The sequence below is a fragment of the Camarhynchus parvulus genome, chromosome 8, assembly GCF_901933205.1.
Source record: "Camarhynchus parvulus chromosome 8, STF_HiC, whole genome shotgun sequence".
NCBI classification, from domain to species: domain Eukaryota; kingdom Metazoa; phylum Chordata; class Aves; order Passeriformes; family Thraupidae; genus Camarhynchus; species Camarhynchus parvulus.
Window position 1 is genome coordinate 19,005,625 of NC_044578.1, and position 16,585 is coordinate 19,022,209.

The 16,585-nt window shown below is 38.7% G+C and overlaps 1 protein-coding gene across 2 annotated transcripts in view; it reads right to left on the reverse strand.

Moving 5' to 3' along the window:
• Window positions 1-12,690: 12,690 nt before the first annotated feature.
• OLFM3 (olfactomedin 3) overlaps window positions 12,691-16,585 on the reverse strand; it is a 50,709-nt gene continuing 46,814 nt past the window's right edge. For both annotated transcript variants that reach the window (XM_030953028.1, XM_030953030.1), the window contains exon 6: window positions 12,691-15,461. In XM_030953028.1, the coding sequence (XP_030808888.1) occupies window positions 14,784-15,461 (678 nt within the window). In that variant the 3' untranslated portion in view covers window positions 12,691-14,783. The remainder of the gene's footprint in view (window positions 15,462-16,585) is intronic.

Consider the following 16,585-nt stretch of genomic DNA (forward strand, 5'->3'; position numbering starts at 1 on the left):
GAGATGTGCACAGAGCTGACAGAACTTCTCTAGTGACTGTAAACTGATGTTTGGCTGGAGGGAAGTAGGGAATAAAGAGTCTTTTAGTGGCTTTATTGATCTCCTGAAACAAGTGGAGAGATAGTAAGACAAAGCTGAGGATGGTCTGCTGTGCTCACAGGACAGGAGGAGCGAGAGGCAGGGTCACTGGGAGGAGGGATGGTGGGGCACATGTATGTGGTGTCTGGTTTTCATCCATTTAGCTCATCTGGTTTGCCTTTTGTACCTCTCAGCTTCTGTGTATGAATGGGAATTGAAGGCAGCAGTTATTTTCTCTTTTTTCATCCCCTTATCCCTTTTTTCTCTGCAATGGCATGGGAATTGCAGGTGCAATGCCAACCACACTGTGCTCTGCTGCTCAGGGTGGGTAAGGAGTCCTGTGCTGGGGAGGTTAACCTCAGCTGTGGGGAAAACAGCAGCACCTGGAGTGCCTGGTGGTCATGAGGGGAGAATGGGCAAGTCACCCTCTGTCCTATGTCCTTTGCTGGGTGAGGACATGATGGCAAAGCACTCTTGGTTCCACAGCTCAACTAGATACTCATTCTTCTCTTTGCTGTTTTCCAGAAGTGAATTTTAAACTGCCTGAAACTCTGTTGCCGCTCTGTATCAAAGCACAGAAATGCAGGAAAGACACTATGCAGGTGCGAAAAGCAAATTAGTTCTGGCAGTCTAGAGTGCAGGAAAGTCTCCTTACTTAGAAATTGAATTTTTTCAGGAAACATTGATTCTGGATTTATTCTATTGTTTTTTGGCTTTTTTTGTTTGACATTAACAACACTAACTATTGGACGAATAAAAAGGAATTAATAGAAATGCTGCTAAATATTTCTCCTTGCAATTTTAACAATAGATGTTGTCTTTTGCCACATATTATGTAGCAAAATAATACATTTTTCAATCATATTTAGTATTTCTTGAATGGAAAAAAAATAGTTTGTGTCTCTTTCTACTCATATGGATACTGTAAATTTCCCCTTTGTTTTTCCAAAGATTAAAAAAAATAATTGTGGTGCTTTGATTTTCAAAATATTTTCCATGTCATCTTTTAAAGAAAGACAGGTATTTTAAGTGCATTCAGCTACAGGCTCTTCTAGTTCAAAGAAGGGAAAAGAATAGATACAGTACTTGGCAGTCTTTTCTGACTACTCTTAATACATCTTGTTTTCTTCTTGCTGTGGCAGTTTAAATTTACGTATGGTTGTACTGCCAATGCAGTGTCTATCCATCATACATGCCAGATAAAGGTCAGAATAGAAAAATGCCACAACTTTAGGAGGGGAGGATTAAAAACATTTGTCTGAGCTAAAGCACTGAAAATTAAATCTAGATTCAGTCAACTACAGTTTAAATATATATTTTGATAAAGTTATTTCATTTAACCAGACACCTTGTAGGGTAAATGAGCTCTATTAAAGTAATCATAACTGATGATTTTGCAATGCACTGAAGTGAATGAATGGGCTTCAGTGTTAGTTAACCTTCACTGCACTTTTCATTTTATGAATATAATTGACATTAGAGTGCACATTTAATCTACTTGTCTTATTTATCCTCATGATCAGTGATGGCCAAGGTATGGAACTCTGAAGTAGTCTGTAGACTCCACACTTCACTTTATCTTGTCATTCAATCATCTTGTCAGCTGCTGCACTTCTGGTTTTTAGCAGCATGATTTTGGAAACTGCTGAAGGAATTGTCTTAAATGCAGGTGCCTTTAGAACATTACAAGACAAGCACAAGATGATGAGGCTGCTCCTGAAGTCACACACACAGACACATCTCTTTCATTTCTCATTTAGTGTTTAGAGCCAAAACCTCCCTTTCCTTCAGGGTTTTAGCTCCAATGACTCATTGACTTGTTTGGGCTAAACAAATAACATTGGCTTCAATTCAGGTTTGATGCTTTTATGCTGCTTGAATGATCTGATTATTTTACATGGTGTTTCTGTGTGGTATGATGTGCTCTCTTATATTGTGATTTTCAGTTATGTGTCACATGAATACCACAAAAGCAAAAATATCCACCATTTCTGTCTTATCAATACAGCCATAAAGCCCCCTGAAGGTCCCCCAAACAGTAATTGAAAGACTTGCTGTTGGCCAGGGTGAAGAAACTGGGACAGTTTGAATCTAAATATGGCCATACACAAAGTGTATTTGTAATTGCTATAGAATGTAGGAAAAGATTAATATCAGCTATCAAAATGAAGCTCCAAAGGTACATTAAAAATGTAAAATATAAAACTTACTCATGGGAAAATCAGCATAGAAAATGTCATAAAGAGATTCCTCAGAAAGCTGAAGACGTACACTAGACTGATTAAATGTGCATCCACAGAGTTTTCCTTAACCTGCAGTTTCTGGAAACAGGAAATACATTTGGCTCCACGTGCTTGTCTTTACTCATGCAGCAAAGGTAGGCTGCTCGTGCAGCCACCACCAGGGCATTATTCAAAAGAAAATGCTGTTTCAGTTGGTAATGAATGGAACACTTTCTAAGGACACTGAAGTAACCTTAGAGAAAAGAAAGAATAGCACCAAACCCAATCTTCTCTTTCTAGAACAAGTTATTGGAATATTTTATGACTTGCATCTTCTTTCTTTACCTGTCAAAAGTGTTCCAGAAGAAATTTCTCTCCCTGTTGGATAAGTTCATACTGTATTAAACAAACATAAAAGTTTTTTTCATACATCATTCTCTACATTTAATGACATCTTTAATTTTCAGAGTATTTGGGCGCAAATCTGGTGTAATCCCTTATTCTGTATCCCTGGCCATTATGCAAATAACAGCAAGAAAAGTGTTCATCTCCAGGAGTTGTTCTCATGGTTTGATCTTTCTAAGGTTCTTAAAAGTACTTGAGTGATTTAAAATGGCATTATCAGTAACTTCTTGATTTAGGGAAATTAAAACTATTTTTTTTAGGAATCATCATTATTCTGTTGCTAAGTAACAAGCCAAGAATGCTGGCTGATATTCTTTCACAAACATAATCCCTTATAACATTCTTTCTATGTATTTATGCACAGAGCTGCTGATGACTGAATGGAAATAGGATTTAGTGGGATTTAATAATATTCTCAGTAGAAAAGCTTAACTTAATATGTAAGTTCTAGTGGGAATTTTCTTTCCCAAAGATATTTTATAAGCATTTAGATACTTTAAAGTATACAAAATAGTGATGCAGCTCTCAAGAAGAAAAAGTAACTCCCATCAAAGTATTACTGTATTAAAATGTAGATCTTTATAGAAGCTGATACTAAGCTCATGAGCATAGATCATGGGATTATTTCTTTTAAGGCTTTGAATTGCCTGTTCTCATTCTTGTTATCAACTACATTCAATACAGTCTTTTAATTTATGCTTGGTATTGTCCAAAATTGGATAAAAAGAATTATCCCAGAATTGGATAACAAGAAATTTCCCACAGCTGGTCAATGATAAAGAGGGATGAAGGAACCAGCACCAGCTGGGCACTCCTCCCCATACAGTCTGAGCCCCCTCCATAAGATGTGGAGTTGTTATCCTGAGAATGTCCTCAACTCTCCAGGAGTGACATGTTTGACACAGCTGCTTCACCCTGGTGTGACAGCGCAGATAGAAATTTAGCTGGAAAACTGACTATTTATGCAGGTTTTTGCTTCCACAAGGTAGCTGTGAAGCTGGTAGAACATTTTTTCCCCCAAAAAAGGCCTTGGCCTCGATGGTTGTGAACAACATGACTGATATGGTCTGGCAACTTCAGCTTCTGTAATGAATTATTAACAAGAGAAAAGCTTTTTAGTACCTCTGGAAATTGTAGCTGAATGCTAGGATAGCATCTCAGTATTGTTGTAAGGGATACTGATGAATGGGCTCTGTAAAATTGAAATAATGGAAGAATCTTTAGAATATTAATGCAGTAAAATCTGCCTGTCATGAGTCAGTGACACAGCAACAATTGGCTACTTAGTACAGGTTTGGAGAGTCTTGAAGATGGTTTACTGAGCCAGAAAATTGTCTAATAAAGTGACTTTTTCATATAGATGTTTTGTATAAATTCGTGGTTATTTGCTAAATTACAGTCCATGTAATTTTGTAATACAGTGTGAAAGGTATTTATTTCAGCCTTTTCTGCTCAAATTAGATGGATGGGCCTGGATCATTTATTCAAGAAAATACTTCCTGAAGAAGTGATAACCATTTTCTAAAGAAGAAAACTCAGATATCACAAAAAATCAGAAGGGTGAAGCTAGTGTCTTCATACATTCTCTTAGAAATATTTCTACCTATCGCATTTTAATGCAGTGCCTTGGAAGCTGAGTAGACAAAGGCAATATTCTCATTGGACTATTGCATCTTCAAGGATGAAAACAAACAAACAAAAATTTAAAATAATTTGGTTTCTGTCTTTGATAATAGAATTAAATGGAATATGGAGGTCTCTAACTCACTCCTGTGTATTTGTAAAATAAAAGGGGGTGGTTAGGAAAGATGGCTTTTATTAGCAAGTATCATCCAGGTGCAAACTATAGTGATTAAAAAGCCAGACATAAATGTGTAGAAGTAAGGGCCAGGTTATCTGGCTTGTGGTTGTTTCAGTCTGTTTGGATTTCTGTAAGCCATGCTGGGACAGGGTGAGTCCGCTGCCTGAGATTTGCGTTTTCTGTTGGACAGGCACCAAGGCAGAGAGGACTCACTGAGCAGAATTACTTCTGTGGGGACTGGTGGGGTTCAGACAGTCCCTGTAATGCTTCTCTCCTGACCCAAAGAGGTTTAAAGATTTACGCAGCCTAATCCATCAGTAACTCATCCATGATCTCCTTCTACATAGCTATTGTAGCATCCTTTTTTTGTTTGTTTGGGGGTTTTTTTGGTTTCTTTTTTTTTAAGGCAGTTTTCTTAAATTTCTTTGAAAAAAGAGAAAGTCCATTTGTTGCATCCCACTGTTGAGGTTCTTGCTTTAATATTTACATTTTACAGGCCACATTAACTTTACTATAGTCAAGATAGAGGCTTGGAAGAACCTATAATTCAAGGCTGCAATCATGTCCCCAAAATCTTTCTTTTCTGTTTAAGTTAATTTATAAACCAAATTAATGAGTGCCACATTTATAGGCCATGAGATAGTTATGGCTGTTTTTCTGTTTACATTGCAATATCTGTCTAGTTGTCTATGTTCTATGTTCCCTCCGACCATTTTTGGTTTTATCTATTTAACTCCAGATTATTCCATTTGTCAATTGCACAGCACCCCACATAGTTGTATCAGCTCAAGGCTGTGAGTAGTACCAGGACAGACAGGAGATGACAAGAGGGAAGCTCTTTAACTGCATTTACTACTACTGAAATGAAGTGTAGAACTATATTCTTTAAAAGCTTGTGATTAGTCTTGATTCCTGGCAGGTCTGTAACAGTCATTGAAAAAACCAGAAATCATTCTACAACATTTACAAGTAAATCACTTATCCAATATACTCCTAGTCTAATTTTTATGTTAATGATAATTGTTAAAATTGATTAAATGCTGGTTATCTCATTTATATTGCCAAAGACAATAAAAACAGCCCAAAGTAACCATTGTTTAGCATTATCTGACTTTTTGGAGCAAAAACTCACAAAGGGTTATGCATAACAACTTTCATGGGACTTTCTAGATCAGTAATTTCCATAAGGGCAGGAAAGTCTCAATCTATGAGACAATTTTTAAATGTTAACCTTTTTATGTTTTTTGAAGCACTGCTGTGTGTTTATTCAGTTTTAACAAATCTGAATGGAAGAATGCACCCAAAAGTGGTGATAAATGCTTTAGATCTAAATCTGTCAGATTCGTACAGTCAGAGTGTAAATCCATACTGAATAATGCATTACCTGATCTGACCTTTCCTATTTCACAGACCATTGCACTTCTCCAAAATTGACTCCAGTATTGGTTCTTTGTTGAGTCCGATAGTTTGGGATTGACTGAAGCAAAACGGAGGTGAAACTTCCCACTGTTCACACATCACATCCTCAGCATCACTGGGTACACAAATCACTCAGTCAGTTCTCTTACAGCTCTTATTGGTATAAAAATATTTTCAGATATGGTTTCTTAATGCCTCTTTGAAAGTCAATAGACAGCATTGTTTATGTAGAAGGGAAACGGAAGAGTATTTGTTGAAGAGATTTCTAATTAATTATTTGAAATGCCAAAGGCCCTTTTCCATAGCTTAGTGAAACACCTTGTAAAAGGGCTCTGAAATTTTACAGTCCGGGCCCAGTAGTGTCAGTGAAAGATAATTATCTGTTAATATCGATAGGTGCAAACACATAGACAAGATATCCAGGCATGACAATGGGGCCAATTTCTATTTCAATATATATAAGTGTAGGCTATTTAAAATGGGATATTTGGTAGGCCAAAGGAATCCCTATTTAACAGCAGTTGACTTAGGCAGTCCAAAAAGAATACAAATCAGAAAAAAAATCAGAAAAAAACCCTAATTAGCATTTCTAGATTTGCTGTAGCTATCCGCTTACTAATCAGAATTTCTGTAATAAATCTATTGAATAACTCTAATCTTTCTCCCCTAATTCCTGGGTGGCCAGGTGGCAATCATGGACAAAATGTTCCTGAGGCTGTGCCACCGAGTGGCCTAGCTAGACAGTGGCACAAAGCTTTGCAAACCACTTACAAGTTACTTACACTAAGATTGTTTTCTTACAGAGCTGTCACACTGTACAGTCTGCTTGACTTAATTGCAGAGGTTCCTTTGATTATTTGGGTGACCATTATGTGGAACACTAGGGCTCCTCAGGACTGTCTACTGAGAGCTTCACAGTTTCCCCAGGATGAGCATATTGCTGTTTGCACTGCAAGCTGTGGCAGCTGCCCGGTCACTGGCTGTCCCAGCCTCTCTGGCTGGCTGCAGCCTCTGCAAGGCATGACTCATTTTGTTCCAGGTAGAAGAAATATCTCCATTTTGGGAAGTCTGGCTAACAGGGGAGTAGTTTTGTTATGTTGCATGTTGGATTGTTTTCTGGCTGTTATTGCTTCAGTCAGTGTCTGAGCTCTTGCCCACACATGCTATATCTCTCCAGGCATGGTTGTAAATATCACGTACAACCCAGGTACAGTCATGTGTCTCTATTTACATCTGCATCTGTCTATATTATCTGCAAAATTGATTTTGTGCTTTTTCTAAGTGCAGTTTGGAAAGGAAAACACAAAACTGAAATTTATGTAGCTCTTTCATCCATATATATTTGATACACTATATACACTGATTTCTAATTTTTATCTTCAATAGAAATATCATCCTACACTGTGGTGTAAAACATTTCTATTTAAATGTGTTCTCTTCTTCTAATGTAATAGGCAAATAAGCAGTGTTCCATGCTCATAATTATAGGATTTTAAAATTTTTTGTCTGTCGAATGACATAAGTATTAATTTTTAGATCATAAATAAATATTCAATTCCATAATTACCTACTCATGTAATGCATATTACTATTCAGTAATACCAATAAGATCAACTGAGCTGGTATTTGGTATATTCTGTTGAAAATCTATGAGTATTATTAAGCTAGAGCATATATTGGGAAACACTAATTGGGATAATTTTTTTAATATGTTATATTTTACAGTGTTATTGTCTTTCAGATTAGGAGCTCTGCTGTGTGTCATTTTTCTGCTCTCTATCATATGGTATTGCATTGCTATTAGGATAACAGCATTTTAGTATTTGCCATAAGAGTGCAGTTTAGTATTTTAGAGTGTAATTCATTCCTGGGCATGGGGCCAGGATGAGGCCTGTGAATCTCCCAAATAAGTGTCAAAGCATATAAAAATTGTCATGTTTTCCTCCCTCATCTGGCCTGCTGAGCAGAACTGCTTTTGTAACTACTTTGATGAGATTTGTGCTGTGAGGAGAGCTAGTCAGAGATGTAAGAGCTTAAAATGTGGTTGTGTAGGGACCCTCTGCTCCTCCTGAGCACAGCTGGGCTGCGCTGTGGGTCTGATGCCCAGGGATGGGCAGAGCTCTGTGCCCAAGGTAATGCCCATCCCTGACACTGCCTGGTGTGGGAGCAGCCTTTGGACTCCTCCTCCATACAGGGACCAAAGTAACTCCATATAAAGTGACATTTTTTTCCTCAGAAATTACTGGAAGGGATCACCCATGGCGGGCATAGCATGACTGTGAATTGACCAGCCACTTTACCAGTGGACACAGGCCTCCTTACTAGGCTGAAAACAAAACAGACAAACATAAAAATCAGTGTAAGAGTGTGGGAACTGAACTTTTGGACACACGTATTTGTCTGAGCAGAAGGGAGCTAATGAGTGATACACTGACTTGAGAAGTGAAAATCTAACATCAGCTGCTGGTGAGCCAAAGAAGCTCTGCTGGGCTTAAGCTGAGCACTTGTGTCCAAGGTGCTCAGCCTCAACGCTGAGATTTGTACAAATGTCCCTTCTTTCCTGACAGAGTGGGAAATGGCCTAAATTAGTGTCTGTAAATAACCTGCAGTCCTGAGGAGGTGGCTGCTGCAGGAATGGCAGGTGCTGTGTGCTCTCCCCCAGGAATGAGCGACTGCCGGAGCCGCAGTGATGAGGAACCTCCCCAGGGCACCTGTCCGTCCCCGTGCTGCACTGACAGGGACAGCCTGAGCCACCATCAATCTGGGGTGTCCTTCAAGGTGACAGCAAGCCAAATTTACTGAGATGAGGGAAGCCTAAATAAATGGCCTGTTTGCATGGTGTGACACAGACCTGGAGCTTAACTCAGAAGGTGTAATGACCTTTGACAGCGTGCACACTCAATTACTGTGAGGCCTGATTTCCTGCAGTTGGAAGTGCTGCTGACCACCTTGAAGCTGTCATCCAGAAGGGTGAAATGGATATCTAAACCTGCTGGGGACAATGATGAATTTAATTTGAATGAATTTGCCATGGCAGATAAGAAACAAAATATTTCCTTTAAAATAAATAAAAGGGAAGAAAGTTATCTTGAATCTGATTTAAATTATTTCTGTAGAGCAATCCATGATATACAATCAGTATTGCTTGTAAGTGGTTTTATGAACATGCTAGAGCTGAACTGGAAAAACAAATTTATACCTTCTCCAGATGAAACTTGCTGTACTATAAATCTTCTATGCGCTTTGAGTTCTAGCTAAACAGTCATTTATTAAACATACTACAAGATGAGAGGGGTTGGGACAGGTTTAAGTGAAGATCAAGATGATTAGAGCCCACAAAAGAAGAGAACATTCAAAGAAAAATAAGCTGGAGTGGTTTGTACATGTGGCTGATAATATGTCAGGGGAAAATGGGTATTTCTGGCCCAGTGGGTTCTTCCTGTTTATGTTCACTACTAGAACTGTGTAAATAGGAATTCAAACTTCTGTACAAAAGGCACAGTAAAATAGATAATGTTTTGAGATGTCAAATCTGAGCTGTTAGCTGTCATTTCCATGTGTCTTCATATACTTTCCTGTGCTGCCCTGGTATATCAGTCACACAGTTTCTAGAGAAAATGGTACTTCTGGACAGTGGATGCAGAGGTGGAACCAGAATGCAGCTGATCTAAATATTGTATTCATATATAGCGGCCTGTGTTTAAAACTCTGCCATTTTTTGAAACAAAGTCCTGAGGAAGCTTTGTTTCACTTGGACTGCTAAAATGTTTCTGCAATGTAATTACTTTAGTTGAATGTCCTGAAGCAGTAGATACAGGAAAGGTCCACAGGCTCTTCTGCTGATGCTCAGCTGACAAGAAACATACAAGTTGAGCAGAAATTTCTGATCCTTGGAAAATGTGAATTTTCTTCTCAGTCTATATTTCAGAGACGAATATCCTTGGTCTTTAAGAGGCTGGATGTTTTTATGAAAAGCTGGTGCAACTCCTCTTCATATTAAATCAATAAAAATTATTTGTATTTTAAAAGTGAGGATTCCCTCCAGAGGTGGTATTGGAAGAAAGAGTTTTTATATAAATCAGTATTTATGAATAATCCCTCCTGAGTAATGAGAGCTGCAGAAAAGATGTGTCCCTTGTGTTCATGACCCTCATGGCCTGACACAATGTGTGCCACTTGTGTGAGAGGCTTCTGAGGAAAAGAAAGAGATGTAGCACTGTAGAAGTTAGCTTGAAATGCCTACTAAATACACTGATTGACCACAACTAGAAGTCTACAGGAGTCCACAGATTATGAGAATGGTAATTAATCACAATACCAGAATATTCAGGAGGATGATGTGCTTGCAGTTTTGAGAAAACTGCACACCTCAGTTTATTGAATCTGTGGTCATAACTACTGCATCAATATAGAATCTGTTTTCTAGGGTCAGGCAAAAGCCATACTATACAAAACCAGTCATTTTTGTATACTTTCCACAGCTTGGTGCTGGGTAACTCTCTTTCCTCAGTTTCCCATTAAGTGAGTGCAGAAACCCTCATAAAAATGATCTTTGCGTAACCGAAATTGTCTTTTCTGTAGAAAAATAACATTATTCTATAATTCTAGGATTATTTTATAGTTATTTGCATGCATGTTGATGTCCATGTATATGATTATGTGTTTGGGGAATTACTGAGGAAAGTTCAGCTTATAAAACAGGCTTTGCTTTCAGTTCTGGAAATAAGGGGGTCTCTACTCTTGGTGGGGAAGTGAGTTTCAGGATTTGGTTTTTGATCTGTGGAAGGTAGTTTGCATGCTTGAGTCCTTGTGAGTGTGAGCTTCTTGTGAAATGCATTTGTGACACTGTCATGGTGCAGGAGTTGCTCTCCTGGGAATTAGTGGTGCGGGGATCCTGTCAGCACACCAGGCTGTGATGCAGCTCTGCCCAAAGATCTGCAGCTGCAGCCCTCATTTGCCTTTGTGGAAAAGATGCCCAAATGCTCGGCATTGCCTTCTGCATGTCAGGGGTATGAGATTCACAGCAGGGAATGCTCGGGTGATTTATAGGAAGAGGTGCTTATTCAAATGATTTCCAGAAAATATTTTCACTGGCACAAACATCAGTATGTATCAAGACTGTTCCCTGGCAATTCTTGAACTGGAACAGGATACAATTTACTGGATGAGTAATTTGCTGTGAATGGTTTGTTCATCTCTGCTCTGGCATTTTCTAAGCAATTGATTATGACAAATTAGCAGGTAACAGGTTTGTTCAGGCTGTGCTTTGAAACAAACAGCCCTTGCTGTGGATCCAGCTGCTGGGCTGAGTGACAGCTAGTGCCCCTGGGCTTGTCTGAAAAGGAGGATTCTTAGATAAAAGAAATCAGTGATTAAAATCTTGTATCAATCCATCTTAGTCAGCCATTTTCTTTTAATTTTTCAAATTGACTCCCATCTTTTGCCAGCAGTGATTGCAGTGCTGGGGAGGCTCCACACCACCCTTCCAGGGGTCTGCTTAGCACGCTGTGACACACAGGGCTGCACAGCCTTCCTGCAGAACACCAGACTTGGGAGCTACTGGCTGGCACAAATTTCCAGAAGGGACTACAGAAGATTATTACTGTGCAGGAAGCTTTCTCTGGGAAGGTTTGTTCTGCCCATTTTGTCCTGGGGATTAGTCAATCCATTCCAGGGACAGTGCTATGGCCTTTGTGGTGTGCATCATTCATGTTCCTTAGGCTCCCTCAGGCCAGGATGCCTGGAGGATTGGCAGACTTGTGTTCCTGGGGTAGATTTGGGGTTGTCTGCACCCCTCTCTGCTGCCAGCACAGCTTGATGAAGTTGAGGTATCCTGTTTTGGGTGGAGGAGTGACATGGTCCTTTTACATGTTTATGCCTTGAAACAGGAGGTCATTAAGATACTGAAACAGACTTTACAATTAAATTCCTCATGTTTAGGGAAATTATTTTTTCCCTTACCTACTACTGGTACCCCATTATCATAATAAAAAGCACATGCTTCACCTATAAAACTTGTAGGTTGCTTCTGCATTAAGAAGATTTTCTGCCTGTGCTGCCCAATTATGAAGGCAAAGCTTGTAACAGAAATCTGCTTATATTGAGGCATGGCGTTTTCAGCTGTATGGGAATATTACTTTGGAATTTCTGATTTTGAAAAGACAGGTGATCAACACATACACAGGAAAACAAGTGCTCCTTAGCAGAAAGCTGTGTTACTTGATAATGTCTCACCATGTTTTGTATTGATTGTATGGAAGCTGTTATTTCATGTTTAAATATTGGAATCCAACCTGTTGTTACTAATTTAGAAGGGCAGGATTTATCTTGGTTCAACAAACCACCTTATAAAGGCACTTTTCCTAACCCTCTTTTCCATCCATCTCTAGCACCCTGTAGTAGTGTTTCTTTCTTTTCTTTCACTAACAGGTGTATTACCCTGTAAATGGTATTGAAATCAGGTGAGAGTAATCTTACTGTAAGAACTGTTATCAACCTGTACTACTGTATGTATGCTAATTACACAGTGTGAAATTCTTATAAAGAAATATGGTAGTAATCATTGTTTTCAGATAAAGTGATTGTGACTATTCTTCAAGTTTATGATGATAGAGTAGAAAGAAGTTTCATTTCTCAATCTAATGACTAATGTTTTTACAAATGCTCTACTGGATGAAAAAACTTGTGTTTTGTTGAAATTACTCTGTACAGGGGAAAGGTTGAGGGTTTTTTTATGGCTTTTGATAAAACTCTGAACATACTCCATTTTCATAAAACATCCCTGTATAACATAAAATACCTTTTTTAATGAATAGTCATATACATTTTCACACGTCACAGAGGAGGTTTCATTGTCAATACAGGAAAGCTGGTTATAGGAGGGAAGTGATTTGTCTATTTAGCTGAACTGAGTCTGTCCAAATTCTGTGTAACTGATTGTATGGGATAATAGCTATAATTTCATCTAGACAGGAGAGGGGAGATGGGAACAAGAAAGTAACTTTTCTCTGGTCATGTTGTAATGTAATTAGTTGTCTGTTTTTCAGTTTTTTGCCTCCTTTATCAGTTTTTGAAAACTTATTAGCATTTTTTTGTTTTGCAACTGGTATGAAAAATAAGGCAATTTGTTCAGCTTCACATGGGCTTGTATTGTAAAGCATATTTGTAAACATATATAGACACATACATTTATAAGAATGAAAACATTAATGAGACTTTAGGTGATCTCAGCTGGTACATTAGAAGAACCAGCAAATAAAATATCTGGCTTTTCAATTGCAAAGGATATAAAAAATAGAAGCTCAGATTGTGTGAGGAACACAGAATTCACAGAATTTTTCAGGTACCTGTCTTTGACCATTATGTTAGAGCCCAGCTATTAAAAAAGTCTGATTACTAGTGCTTAATTTCTTTCTACTTTTGCCAAAAGAGATACATAGCACCTCATACCTTTTTTCTCAATTATGCACACCTTTCCCTGCCCCCCAGTTTCTAATGAGATAGTACAGCAACCCCCAGAGTTTTCAGAAATATTTGTTTCTTGAAGGCATCAGTTTGGGTGTAGCAATTCGACTGCCAGCAAGCCGCAAACCTCTTTGCAAGAGCTTGGTCTCAATGTTGCTCCCTAACAAGAACTTTGGTGAATACCAGGGGCCACACTGATCATCTGGGCTTTGCAGCCTCCCTGGTGTATTTTCTGTGATTACTGCCATCCCAGAGAAGAGTTTTGTCAACAGATAAATGTTCTCCTATTATGAATAAGAAGACAGGCAGATGGAGAGCAGCTTGGCTTTTACCACTGCTCCTCAGGGCCCCAGAGCAGCACAAACATGGGATGCACTCCCACTCTCAGCTGGTGGGCACCAGCTCCTTCCAGCTTCTGGCTTGTAAAGTTCACAGCAGGGATAAGCATAAACAAGGGCAGTCAAATGGTGGAAGGGAAGAAAGTAGGAGAAAAAGACTGAGAGAGAGAGAGAGAAGCCAGCAGCAGGAGGTAAAAACTGGGCAGAGCAAACAATTATGGAAGCTTCAAAGTTGCAAATATGTCAGTAAGCAGCATTGGTGAAGAGGGGATCTAGGAAGCAAAGCTGATAATAGAAATCATGCATCTGAGAAGCTACTGGTCTTTCTCAGAAATAACAACCTTTTATCAGATTTTTACCACATTCAATTGACTCATAGCCAGAACTGCAATTAAGCTTCAATATATTTTATAAAAAATAGTACTTAGTTTACTTTCACATAAGTGAAGAGATACAATTGCACAATGGTGGTTACAATGGTAGAAATACATACTGTTGATAAAATGTTTGCAAGAGATTTAAAAACATACTGTACAGCACCACATCTGAAATTGGATGATGGCAAAATGAATCACAGCCTTGTCTAAGAAAATGAAATTCCTACTAAATCTGTTTTTCGGAATAAATAAAAAAATACAATGTGCAATATGTGTCCGACACTACTGAAATATTTCCTGAAGTTAAGCAATATATTAAAACAAAAAATGAGGTAAAAAAAGACATTCATGCATTTAAGCCACCATTAGTCTCTGACTCTAAAATAAGGCAGATCATAATCTTTTAAAAACTGTCTTTAGCCATTTAAATCCTCTTTAGTGCTTTTCAAGACAAGGTCTTGACAGACCTTGCAAAATCATGAGTTAAGATGCTTTTTATTTCTGACAGATCATTTTTGACAGATTCAGCCATATTTGAGATGCATTACATAGTAGAAAATGTTGCTTTTGTTTAATGAAGAAAGAAACGTAAATTAAAAGGAACTGAGAGAGATGGATGCTTTTAGAGTTAATCACAAATGAGACTGCTTTGAGGGAGGGAGGGATAAGGGAAATAAAATTATGTGTCATCCTCAGTTTTAATGATGTGGAAAAGGGTGACGTTAAACAGGACTTGATGTCCATTATTCCAGGCATAGAGAGCTCTATCTCTTGCATTGTAGTCAAGCATGGATATATGAAAATACTGATTATGGAAAGGAATGTCTGTGTACTCATAAGTGGAGGTTTTTGTGGAGTAGGAGTAGTAGACCTTGGCTCCTGTTAAGTGCGAGTTAGTGACATACAAGGTGCCACAGATCATGAAGGATTCTCCAGCACTTCTCTTTGGGTAGCCCGTGCTCCAGCTCTTCAGTACCTCCAGCGTATCCTGGTTCAGCTGGCTGATGACAATGTTGCCTGCATTCTGATTGGTGGCATAGACAGCCCACAGCCCAATTTCATCTGCCATCAGGTCGATATCAGAGAAGCCCCCCCAGGTGTAAGGGTAGACGTTGTGGAAGCCAGCGTACTCCAGGCTACGCTGCGCCAGCACCCGCCCCGTGTCGAAGCTGTACTTGATGATGATGTTGCTCTGGTACTTGTTGAAATAGAGGGAGCCATTGTAGACAACGTGGTTGGTTCCTGCCCATTTGAATGGAAGGTTGTATGTCCTTGATTCAGCCCCACTGACGAAGTCTGCGATGGATTTGTATTCACGGACAATTTTATTGTTGGTGTAACTATCCATGTACCAGACCTGGAAAGGAAACAAAGATTGGGAGTGACCATCTCAAACACAGTGTGTAGTAGGTGATCATGATATGGCATTGGGGAGTGTTGTGGTTTGGTGTCAATGTGTTTTCCTCTTGTGGAGAAGCCTCCATAACATTAACAAGAGGGACTTCTCTCCCTAAGTGAACAGAAGAAAGACTATTTTAGAGGCGGTAAACTGACTGGGAATTTTAGGTTTTGTTTCTTTGCATTGTCAGTGGGAAAGAAAAGGTTGTGGGGTGAGGAGAAGTGTTCTGAAGGGTTTGTTTTAATTCCTACTACTTTTTTTTTCCTTTTAGTTACTGTTGATAAAATTTTCTTTATACTCTTTTAAAGTTTTGAGCCTGCTTTGCCTTTCTCCTAATCCTATCTCACAGCAGGAAGTGAGTGCATGGGTGATTGGCCAGCACTGAAACCTGCCACACTCTTTGGTGCATTGGCCAGAAAATGTTAAAATTGAGGAAATCTTAAATTGGCAAACCAAAACCACTACACAAAGACCTTGCATAAAAAAAAGGAAAACAAGTTTTAGCTGTGCAGCAGGCTATGAAAGTGCAGTATTGCCCACATTCCTGTTACAAAAGCAGGAGGAACTCTTGAACTTCTGAATCAAACTTACCTGTACAGGTGAACTCTCAACACAACTGTTACTAACTACAGTGTCTGCATTTTCAGAGAAATTTAATTCTGGATTATTCAGTGTTTGGGTTTCTGCTATATCGTGCTTGCTTAAAGGTATTTCTAGAGACTAATAATCTAAGAGAGAGAGATGGGATATTGGCATGTGAGATAAACTTGAATTTATACTTAGGAATAAATGTGGTTAATATTTTTATAACTGATTCTCTATTCAAGGAAAAATAGTCTTAGTAAAGGAAACAAAACCAATAGCAATGAAAGAGTAAAGTTTCAAAGCCATTTTCCCCCCTTAAAACAGAATTGTTACTTTTTTAAAATGTTCCTTATGCAACTTCCATTCCCCCATTTTTTTCCTTCATGCAATTTGCTTTTTCTCCTTTTAGTTTCTCAGAGTTTGATGCTTTCCTAAAGGCAATTGAGATTTCTGGAGTCAGTAGCAAACATGCATGGACACAGTGGGCAGGGGAGAGC